Source organism: Bremia lactucae, linkage group LG15 (assembly GCF_004359215.1).
Source record: "Bremia lactucae strain SF5 linkage group LG15, whole genome shotgun sequence".
NCBI classification, from domain to species: domain Eukaryota; phylum Oomycota; class Peronosporomycetes; order Peronosporales; family Peronosporaceae; genus Bremia; species Bremia lactucae.
The window spans coordinates 2,787,163-2,799,324 of record NC_090624.1 but is presented as its reverse complement, the minus strand read 5'-3'; the positions used below and the strand labels follow the sequence as shown (position 1 = coordinate 2,799,324).

General features: G+C 41.7%; 1 protein-coding gene across 1 annotated transcript; it reads left to right on the top strand.

Annotated features, from left to right (window-relative positions):
- Nucleotides 1–198: 198 nt before the first annotated feature.
- On the top strand, nucleotides 199–11,859 carry CCR75_009388 (uncharacterized protein; the record flags this gene model as incomplete). Its single annotated transcript, XM_067967429.1, has 7 exons — nucleotides 199–354; nucleotides 529–664; nucleotides 1,911–2,023; nucleotides 2,053–2,106; nucleotides 2,198–2,333; nucleotides 11,640–11,752; nucleotides 11,782–11,859. The coding sequence occupies 7 exons, from the start codon at nucleotides 199–201 to the stop codon at nucleotides 11,857–11,859; spliced, it is 786 nt and encodes a 261-aa protein (XP_067819229.1).
- Nucleotides 11,860–12,162: the final 303 nt, after the last annotated feature.

The following is a 12,162-nucleotide window of genomic DNA, read 5'->3' as shown; positions in this document are numbered from 1 at the left end:
TCAAAAGGGACTTTTGCTCGTTCCAATATCAAGACTGGCAAATTTTTGTATCGTAGCATGATGCAAAGGTACGTGCGTGCTAAGCGAATAACGGAAGCTAAGCGATTGCAAAGTTGCGTCCACTCAGAGTTTGTCGAAGGGATTTAAAAGCAGTTGTTTCAACCTTTGGCTTAGTAGATCATTACGCGAGGGACGTATATGCGTCGCGCACTAACGAAACATGACGAGGCTGATGCACTAGGTATCCAGTTGCAGGAAAATCAATATGAGAAAATTTGTTGTTTAAATGAGGATTATGGCGTCTTCTCCAATCTTATTCCGGAAAATATAGAGGCTGTGACTCTCGTCGCCAACGTATCTAGAAAAAGAAGGTTCATAAGCAGGTTACGCAGTACAATCGCAAGATAGAATGCGATATTGGATTCCAAGCACCTTTAGTAAGAAGGTATTTTTTGCGATAATATGGAACGTTTAAGGTGTGATGCATTAGTTGCTGATTATTTTTGTTTCAATATTATACCGGCTAAGTTCTTGCTCCACTGTGGAAGTGAGGAGCAGATGAGCTATTTTCTACCCGATCTGGCCAACGGCATAGAATTACATTGCTGTAATCTTACAGGCCCTTCATCGGGCTCAGATGCCGATTATATGCGCTACACTGGAAGTGAGAAGCAATTTTTACCTGATCTGACCAACGGCATACAATTACAATGCTTTAATCTTACAGGCTCTTCATCGGGCTCAGATGCTGATTATATGCGCTACACTGGCGTTGTATTTGTAACAGGTGTGCCATTAATATTGTTTCCAAATATTATGTCTTATGACAGGAAATAATAAAGAAGTATGAATTTATACCAAATTCTGTAATATTGACGCAACAGGTAATAATTCTGTTGATTGGTTGATTCAACTTTGAAGTAAGTGCCAATCGTCATACGAACCGATTTTGTGCGGTGCGCAAGTAGGCGCCGCACATCGTTTGTTATCAATATAATAAAGTCTGCAGTAAATAGAAGATCGTTACGTAGGAACTTAATCTATCAATACAGTTTTATATTTTCCCTACTCTAAAGCCTAAGATTTTACCTTTGGTAGCTAATCCAAATTTAGCTACTTAGAACCTTCCTCTGCACGTCGTGAATGTGAAGTAGTCGAGACACCTCACCTTCAGTGTAATCAGTGTAGGTTGACTAATACTGTTAACAGTGCTAGCAAAAGGTGCTCCGTTAAATTTGCTCGCATGACATGACAAGAATCAAAATTTGGATATGACGAAAAAAAGTATATGATGTTGGTATAATCTCGTTAAAAATTGCTAGCGCCAACTGCTATGAAGAAGCTTAACAATGTCAAGAGCCGTCAGCTAAGCTCGAGTCTTTGGCACAAATGAAAGTCAACGGACGTGACAAGGGCTGAACGAAGACTTAAAAGGTCTGTGATACGGAGAATGACATGCTGTTTGCGGACAGCAAAGAAATTGTTATTTGTCTAGCTAACTCCAAGAGACGTGAAAGACTTTAGCAAAATCCATACATATAACATCCGACGCGCTGAGGAGCATTCACGAGATGACGTTCGAAAAAGAATTCCAACCGTCTTTGATTACACAGAGCTCGATGCTTGCGGTCTACGGTGATGCCAATCGTCTTGTTCAGCGCAAGTTTTTCAAAAGGGACTTTTGCTCGTTCCAATATCAAGACTGGCAATTTTTTGTATCGTAGCATGATGCAAAGGTACGTGCGTGCTAAGCGAATAACGGAAGCTAAGCGATTGCAAAGTTGCGTCCACTCAGAGTTTGTAGAAGGGATTTAAAAGCAGTTGTTTCAACCTTTGGCTTAGTAGATCATTACGCAAGGGACGTATAATGCGTCGCGCACTAACGAAACATGACGAGGCTGATGCACTAGGTACCCAGTTGCAGGAAAATCAATATGAGAAAATTTGTGGTTTAAAAGAGGATTGTGGCGTCTTCTCCAATCTTATTCCGGAAAATATAGAGGCTGTGACTCTCGTCGCCAACGTATCTAGAAAAGGAAGGTTCATAAGCAGGTTACGCAGTACAATCGCAAGATAGAATGCGATATTGGATTCCAAGCACCTTTAGTAAGAAGGTATTTTTTGCGATAATATGAAACGTTTAAGGTGTGATGCATTAGTTGCTGATTATTTTTGTTTCAATATTATACCGGCTAAGTTCTTGCTCCACTATGAAAGTGAGGAACAGATAAGCTATTTTCTACCTGATCTGGCCAACGGCATAGAATTACATTGCTGTAATCTTACAGGCCCTTCATCGGGCTCAGATGCCGATTATATGCGCTACACTGGAAGTGAGAAGCAATTTTTACCTGATCTGACCAACGGCATATAATTACAATGCTTTAATCTTACAGGCTCTTCATCGGGCTCAGATGCTGATTATATGCGCTACACTGGCGTTGTATGTGTAACAGGTGTGCCATTAATATTGTTTCCAAATATTATGTCTTATGACAGGAAATAATACAGAAGTATGAATTTATACCAAATTTGTAATATTGACGCAACAGGTAATAATTCTGTTGATTGGTTGATTCAACTTTGAAGTAAGTGCCAATCGTCATACGAACCGATTGTGCGGTGCGCAAGTAGGCGCCGCACATCGTTTGTTATCAATATAATAAAGTCTGCAGTAAATAGAAGATCGTTACGTAGGAACTTAATCTATCAATACAGTTTTACATTTTCCCTACTCTAATGCCTAAGATTGTACCTTTGGTAGCTAATCCAACTTAGCTACCTAGAACCTTCCTCTGCACGTCGTGAACGTGAAGTAGTCGAGACACCTCACCGTCAGTGTAATCAGTGTAGGTTGACTAGTACTGTTAACAGTGCTAGCAAAAGGTGCTCCGTTAAATCTGGTAGTACTCCGTAGTCCGTTCAACAGCCCACGCACGTTCCATCCGAAATTGACATGTTGGACGAAGAAGAAGGGAGCTTTCAAGTCCCTCAAGAGCTAGAAAAAAGTAGCCTTGCTTCACCATCATGGCTTTCAACACGCGAAGGTGTTCAAAGAACAGGATGACCAAAAGTTGGAACTGTTTATAGAGCAGCATTTGTATCCTGCTAGCGGGAAGACGCTTTCGCGTCGACCCGAAAACTTAAAGATTGAAATCTCAAACTTAAAGGCAGTCGAAGAAAATTCCTTACGAGGATATTTCGTCGAATTAGAAGATGCGATTGAAGCTCGCCACATCGATTACGATAAGAAGAAAGTAAAGTTTGGCATGTCCAACTTGGACCGAGGTGCCAAATCTTGGGCCTTACGGCTAAAGACTAACGACTTATATATGTTAAGTCGCATGAGGTCTTTAAAATTCGGCTCAGTCATACCTTTGAGCCGACTTGTGTCGAATTTAGGGCTCGAGTAGAGATCCTAGATTTGAAACAGGGAAGCGAGACCATCACAACACTGCTCAGCATACATTATACTGAGGAGTTTTTATCGATATTCATCTAATTGAGAAGCAAACACAGACAACTATTTTCGTCAAGGGTCTTGCAGATGGTCGTGGCAAGACCCACCTGCTCCAGCTCAGATAAGAGACGCTAGATCAAGCTATCGCTGTAGCGGAAAAGAAAGACTTTCGCTGAAACAGGCTTTTGATCACTCGGGTGCTTATCGTCCTTCGAGACAATAAGAAAACGTTGGTCCAAACCCCATAGGCCTCGTATGTAGAGAGCGAGAACCCTCGCTCTTCAAGTTACATGCAATTGTAAAATACAACTGTTGTTAAAAGACGGACAAGCGTGTAGTGCCCACGCCCAGTGCTAGAAACACTAAGCTAAACAATCGCCCCCCCCCGCTAGGAACGGCGGAGGATGCGGATCCGACGCTGTTGCGAACTCGCAATAAGGGGGAGGATCTTTAAAAAAGGGTCAGGATCAGTAGGTATGGAGCGCCCTACTGATCCAGCAACGCAAAAGAATTTGCAGGCCTTTTGAAAAAATTGCTCCTTACTCACAAACATTGTGTGTTACTGCCCCAGGTGATGAGGTTGATCTCATCACCATTAAAATTTATAGTAGCAAATAAATTACCACTATGACTGAATTAGGCGCGTGACGGCTCATATGTTTGTCTGAGCCGGGTCGTGAGGACCTTGTACGATGTCGTCAAGCTTGAGCCCTAAGGATCAAGGTTCGGCACGTCCGACAAATTTAAATTTGCAAAATTCGCTTTCGTCGCTCATCATTTATGCGGCGAGCTTCTATGGTGTCTTCAAATTCGACGATCCATCTTAAAGGGAGTTGTCTTCGACTGCATTAAACATAAAGATTTCTTTCTTAAAACTTTCGGCTCGCCGTGAAAGCGTCGGCCCGCTAGCAGCTTTTAAATGCTGCTGCCTCAACAGCTCCAACTGTTAAGCACCCTGTTCTCTCAGCAGTTCTGCGTGTTGAGCCTTGTTGGCAAGGAGCCTTTTCTTGGGCCCCGTCGAGGTTATGTTGTAGGAACCTGGCTAAATTCGCATGCTACTCGTCTCGTTTTGGCGTAAAACACATGGCGCTTATAGCTGACCCGCCTTCGACCAAACTCATCCGTTCGATCACTCTCCATTCAACGTCACTCAAGTGAGTGAACATTTCACCTGTTACCTATAAGCCGTCTTTAGGGGCTTGAGAGCTTACTCCTTTATCACCCAAGATATCCAAGTTGAATGGACCGTGCGAAGGCCTCTTGATGGACTACGATGTGCGACAAAGTGTAATGGAGCACCTTTTGCTAACACTGCTAACAGTACATGTCAACCTGCACTGATTACATAAGGTGGGTGTCTCGACTACTTCACGTACACGACGTGCAGGGGGAGGTTCTAAAAAGCTAAGAAGTCTTAGCTATTAAAGGTAAAATCAAAGATTAAGAATAGGAAAAACTATAAACCATATTAATTTATTGAGTTTCTCTAATAACGATCTTCTAGCTACTGGCCATAATATATTAATAATTAAATATGCAGTGCGCCTTCTTGCGCGAGCCTTATCGTGTCTTGAAACAACTTGCGGGGTTTTAAAACTTAAATCAATCAATCAATAGAGCTAATGTCTTATTGCGTCAATATTTTAAAATAATAATATTGGACTAAAGGTAAACCAATCAAAGATAATAATTGTGTACTTCTTTAGTTAATTTCTGTCACTGGTTTAACAGGTTTAAAATATTTTCCTTGTAGGAAATAGTATTATCTAACGGGACTCCCCATTACACGTGGACACATAAGAAGTCGTGTCGTGGTTTGGCGGTGTTAGAATGTGTATGTTTTTAACAGGTGGGAAAGGCTAAGCGCGTCCATACGTGGTTAGCAAGTCATATAAGCGATAAGAAAGCGCAGCAAGCCGAGAATGAGCGAGAAGATGAGTTAGATAAAGACGACAAGGATCGGAGGGGCTCTCTTGCGCATGCAAATTAATTAGTCTTAGGGATCTAACGCTAAATATATATTTTTTTGCTTTTGCTCCTATCAATTTCTGCGGAAGTGCATTGCGTACCTTGCCAACAAGCGAATCTTTGCAACGTTTTGAATTGTACCACCATGGGCGCAAGCATACCACAATTCTCTTGCATTTCAGTTTTTGTCGGCTTTTGTACGTAATGTATTTATTAAATATGCATCTTGCTTTTAACAGAAAAAATACGCATATACTCAAAGCCCTTTTTTGAGCTATTGTAGCTGTAAAGGCTTGCAAAAAAGAACTACTCAATATGAATTATCAGAAAGTAATTTTAATTACACTACTCTCATCAATACAGAGGTGTTAATTAAGGGGTGTCGTTACTCCAGTTCCTAGTATAATTTCGGGATGGAAATAGTTTATGCTGTTAATATTCTGTAGTTTTTATTTAATAACAACAAACACAAGGGTACCGAATATGTGACAAAACCGATTCTCTAATTTAGGAAATTACGAAATCGACGCACCTAAATTGCTACATCGACGCACTACGTGACTTACTAAATATTGGTTGGCTTCTACACACGCATTCTGACTATGTGATATTATCTTTACGATTCTTCAGCGAAGATTTTTTCTAAGACATTTCTTCAACACAAAATTCTGAAACATTTGTACGACATAACTGCAAAACGAAATAGGAAGAAATTTGCCAAACATGATTTTCTTAAGTGAGAGCGAGCTCTAAGCCACTTTTTTTAAAATATAGAGTCCCACCAGGCATATTTATTTGACTGATGTCAATTTGCCTTTCATAGAAAAATCTTATCAATTGCAGTCGACATGACAGAGGCCACCTGTAATGGGACACACTTCTATTAGTGAACCGTTGTTGCGGTACATTTACTTTGTGTGTAAAATTCTTTTTTTATTCTGTTTTGAATATCTAAAATTTAAAATCCCATTCATTATGGGTAACATATGTGGTAGCCGAAGTCTAATTAAATTTAGCTTAGTAACGATCTTTATGCCGCTACTAAAAAAACAATTGAGATGAGCCGTTTCCTATTTCAAACAAGTCATTACCTTTTTCATTGAGAGTGGCCGTTTCTTATTTAAAAAAAGTCGCTACCTGTCTCAACGAGGGCAAGTTTTTAGATTTAAATAATAGTAAGAATTATGTCCCCCTTTAGGGCTTAAAGCGTCTAGTGCCTTCCTAAGGCTTACGCATTGATCTGTGAGATATAGAAGCCTGTCTAAGGTATATACTATTGGGCACTTGATTCTTCGAACCGCTGAATCCCTTAAACTAGGATTCACTAAGCTATACTAGCTTGTACGACTCCCTGAGTTGTTAAATCAACTATTTTATAGAACTATGAGACTCTTTGAGTCTATAAGTCTTCCTGTGGCTTAAGGAGCGAGGTAGTTCCGCTACAGAAAATACGTAACTTTGGATCATGTTCGATACCGTCATACCTCGTTATCGTGTTGTTCGGGTTACTAGTGTAACAAAGTATCTTTAACTAGTACTGATAAGTGCTAGTTAACCTACACTGATTACAGATTTGAATTAGATCTTTAATTAAGCGAGTGTATTGAATTTAGGTATAAATCTCTTTAATTAATCTCAAATATATAAGTAAAGTATATTTTATTAAAATTTATCGTTTTAGTCCTTGGCACCATTTTTGGATCGACATCATGAATTATGGCGGTGGCTTGAGGCGTATGGGAACGACGAATACAGTGGCAACGGGGGCGGCTTTATGTCTAGTCAGCCGTCTGGAAGCCAGCAAACACCTACTAAGCGCAGTAGTGGTGCCCAGAGTATTTTCCCTGTCACAATCAGGCAGCTACAGTCGCTTCATGCGAGTGACGACGACGTGCTTCGCCTAGACGGTCAGGAACTGTCCACCGTGCGGCTCATAGGTTTATTAATTGGCTCAATGCCACAATCCACAAGCGTGCGTTTCCAATTAGACGACGGCTCGGGATCTTTTGATTGCCAGTACTTTGTCAATGCTGACAAATACGCTAGCGACCTTCGAGAAGGCATCTAGGTGCGTGTTGTGAGCAAATTGCGAAGTTTCCAGGGCAAATGGAGTTTCACGTGCTTATAAGTGAGTCCGCTGCAGGATTTGAACGAGCTCACGCATCATTTCTTAGAAGTAATTTACGTGCATTGCTACAATACCAAGGGGTCCGTTGGCAAGGCGGACGTTGCAATGACGTCGTTTGATACGTCCACAAAGGCGGTGAAATAATGGAATCCGCTAAGCACGGGAGGGTACGGAGATATCACGTGTTACAAGCCCCTGGACTCGACGTTCTCAAAGGAGCATCAAGCCATTTTAAACGTCTTGGCGACGTGCATGAATGATTGCGGTTTTAGGTGGACCCCATTTTTGCCACTTTGCGAGGGCACCAACTTCGATGCTGGATCACGTCTACTCTACGATTGATGAAGACCATTTCAAGTGCACAGCTTAACGCAAGGACGAAAGGCAAGGATTTTTGTTAATCACAGTCTCTTTAATTAATGGCTTTTATGCTTACAATGTGCTTATTCGATAGGAAAGGTATGTAAGTATCCTTGAAAGAATGAATGTGTTATCAAACGAACAGCGAAGGGCTTTTAGTGCCTGGCATTTACTAACTTGGCAACTCCGTTGAGCTGCTGCTACCGACGCTGGCCGTGTATATTTATGAAATTTCAACGCGGGACAAGCGTGGAGAAGCGTTGCTGCTCTTGCGCTGTGGCTTTCTGTCTGGCATTTTATTTGCGTCGTGGTTTTCGTCGTCGTCGGATGAAGTTGGATGGGTCTGGCAAGTGTTTATTGCGACAATTATACTACGCCTGCTGTCTACGTATTCCCTGAGAGTTCGTTTCGGGTGTATGTATATGCGCAAGATGTTGGAATCGTGGGAACGGTGTTTGGCCGTTTTGCGTCGTAAGAAAAGTGTGGCGAAAGAATTGGGGATGATTTGGGACAAAGAGGCCAGAAGTCACAGTAAAGTGGGTGGCGCGTTAGTGCAGAAATTTGCAGTCGGATTGATGCAATTGCTGGTCTCGGAGCTCTTTGTGGGCTGCGTGATTATGTATCTGTCCAATACGTATCGATCCATTCAAGACGCAACGTATACGTGGGGATGCAATTACTGGGCACGTTCTTTTTGTTTTTCGTTATCGACCGAATTGACCATAAACGAAGTTTGTGCTGCACGTTAGTTCCTGTGTCGGCTTTGATATTTGCATTGGTATACGCCTCGCACGAGGAGAGTCATGGAAAAGTCATGGGCTGATTGATCGGATCTACTGAGGGTGAGTGACATCAAATTTTGTCCACTTTTCGTAAGCCATCACTAAGCTTTCCAACTCGCACTGCTCTTACAAAATGAATCTCTGAGCACGGAGCCTTTTACAAGCAGCAAAACATATCAAAACACTCTTTTCGCGACGTTTTCAGGTGCTGTTCAGTTCTTTTGGTACGAATCTTTATTAGCAGTAGACAAGTTTAACGATAGTGGTGCGATTATTAGTATTTTACCAAACAAGATTATCACCATAAAAACATGAAGTATAAAGTAATAAATTGCAGCTTGTTGTTAAAAAGTTTCATTACTTGCTGTAGTAACGCGTAGTATCAAAAGCACCAGTCGTGATGTATGCAACATGCAAACGCACACTGGCGGCAAAATTAGGTGGAACAAGTTGAAAGTTATCACATACCTCTTTGTTGGGCACCAATGCAATGTAATGGCAGCCGCCCGGAAAGAACTCCGCATACTTGTTGATAGCGGATGAGTTGAATGAGTGTCTGATTGATTTTGTAATTTGAATCAATATAAACGTGCAAGGCTGTCCATCTCTCTTCAGCTTTGCGACACAATCGATCGACTTCAAACAACGAAAAGAGGGATACCAATAATCGTCATTCGAAGTCGCAAATCGCTGCATGGCTGTATCGCATTCTGCTGCAGTAACTCCATCGTTGCAGCACGACTTGGCTTCGATTTCCAACGCAATATAGGTATGCTGACTCTCTTTCACTCGGTTGTATTCCCTCACTTGCAACTCAATCTTTTTTCCATCCCTCGCCAGTGTATGCACGTAGTTCTCAAATGCAATGTCCATTAACACCCCATCTCGAAGCTTGCGGCCTTTGGACCACATTTCTTCGTAATAAGTTGGCTTTATAATTTTGCCCAGTTTTCTCAACGCATATTCAGAGGTGACCTCAGAAACCCAATAGTCGGAATTCGTATACTTTTCCAAATCACGGTGATCGTTTGCTCGAATTCCCGTCATCCGTATGCGATCAATTTGTTTATCCAACGTACTTCCATGCTGCGTAATGAGAAATTCTGCAATCTTCGGATCGACCTTTTTGGCTGCTTTGTCAACCAGATGCTTCGCTTCTGATTGACCCCATAAGAGAGCTCGCAAACTTCCACCCGAGTAAAAATATATGTTTTTGATCATGTGCTTCGACAACTCACGATGCGCGCCAATCAAATTTAAATCGGAAAGCGACCAAAATGGAACAAGGCACTCGCAAGTTACTCCGCTTTCGCCACCCTTTGTTTCATACTGAGCAGAAGTGGCCAGCAGCCGGAACTTTGCAAGCACATTATGGTGATTTCTAATAAAGTCTTCTCGAAACCCGTCCAGACACAATACTGCGCCCTTAAAATACTGCCGGTACAAATCCAGGTCTTCAGAATTCTCCTCGTCCATTCGCCAGAACTCCTTGTTTTCTGCATCGAGATACAACAAGGAAAAACCATTTATAATATTACGAAACAGAACGACTCGTTTCTCTTCAATCAAGGCCAGGTAGAACGCAAACAACACGACCAGCATGCTCTTACCAACACCAGGCGTACCCTTGAACACAATTTTCTTGTTTGCTCGCATCTGGGACTCGAATACCTTGATGATATCGATTGTTTCCTCTCTAACGTAAAACCACTTGGGAAAATCCGGTTCAACGCGGAAAATCTCGAGATTGAAGCCGCCAACCTGCCACGTCCCGATATCCAAGTTGCGCCCAATCGAATTTATCAGCTCGTCCTGGATTTTTACAATCAATGTCTTCAGCTTCTTCTGTTCTGGTTCCTCATGCATATTCACTATAATGATCGGGTCTTTCTTATCTACCAAGCTGTCTGATCGGCAACTTCTTGTAAGGCGTGCTTCTTGTTGTATGCCACCCCATTCGCGTAGACTATGAGTTCAGACGTGGCAATGCCGGAGAGGTGACTGTCGCTGTATTTATTCTTTACAGCGTCCCGTACATCACCAACATCTGCTTCATCCGACGGCATCCTGACGAAGTCGACTGTGCCGACTGTGTTGCCTCCTCTATTCACCAGCTGGAACCAAACTTTACGTGACATATTTGAGGCAACTTCGAGAATGCCCCGTCAAAGAAATACTTGCGGGTGGTCGAAACTTTTAAATACATCAATCTAGTACTCTTTATACACTTTGTGACATTATGACTATTTATTTGGAAAGGCGTAGTTGCTCGCATGACACGACAAGAATCAAAATTTGGATATGACGAAAAAAAGTTATATGATGTTGGTATAATCTCGTTAAAAATTGCTAGCGCCAACTGCTATGAAGAAGCTTAACAATGTCAAGAGCCGTCAGCTAAGCTCGAGTCTTTGGCACAAATGAAAGTCAACGGACGTGACAAGGGCTGAACGAAGACTTAAAAGGTCTGTGATATGGAGAATGACATGCTGTTTGCGGACAGCAAAGAAATTGTAATTTGTCTAGCTAACTCCAAGAGACGTGGAAGACTTTAGCAAAATCCATACATATAACATCCGACGCGCTGAAGAGCATTCACGAGATGACGTTCGAAAAAGAATTCCAACCGTCTTTGATTACACAGAGCTCGATGCTTGCGGTCTACGGCGATGCCAATCGTCTTGTTCAGCGCAAGTTTTTCAAAAGGGACTTTTGCTCGTTCCAATATCAAGACTGGCAAATTTTTGTATCGTAGCATGATGCAAAGGTACGTGCGTGCTAAGCGAATAACGGAAGCTAAGCGATTGCAAAGTTGCGTCCACTCAGAGTTTGTCGAAGGGATTTAAAAGCAGTTGTTTCAACCTTTGGCTTAGTAGATCATTACGCAAGGGACGTATAATGCGTCGCGCACTAACGAAACATGACGAGGCTGATGCACTAGGTACCCAGTTGCAGGAAAATCAATATGAGAAAATTTGTGGTTTAAAAGAGGATTATGGCGTCTTCTCCAATCTTATTCCGGAAAATATAGAGGCTGTGACTCTCGTCGCCAACGTATCTAGAAAAGGAAGGTTCATAAGCAGGTTACGCAGTACAATCGCAAGATAGAATGCGATATTGGATTCCAAGCACCTTTAGTAAGAAGGTATTTTTTGCGATAATATGAAACGTTTAAGGTGTGATGCATTAGTTGCTGATTATTTTTGTTTCAATATTATACCGGCTATGTAACGGGGCACTGCGACTTGTACTGTTTCAGTACAAGTTCACTTCACACTGCTTCAGTTGTGAGTGGTGCCTTTCGTTATTTCACGTACACTAGTACGTGCAGAGGAAGACATCTCTTTAAGGTAACTAGCTCAAAAAGAGTAAAATGAAAACTTTATTAAATATAATAAAGTGTCTCTTGTTCTTTATTTGTAAATGCTAACTCAATTATAATCTAATACTAAACATGTAATGAA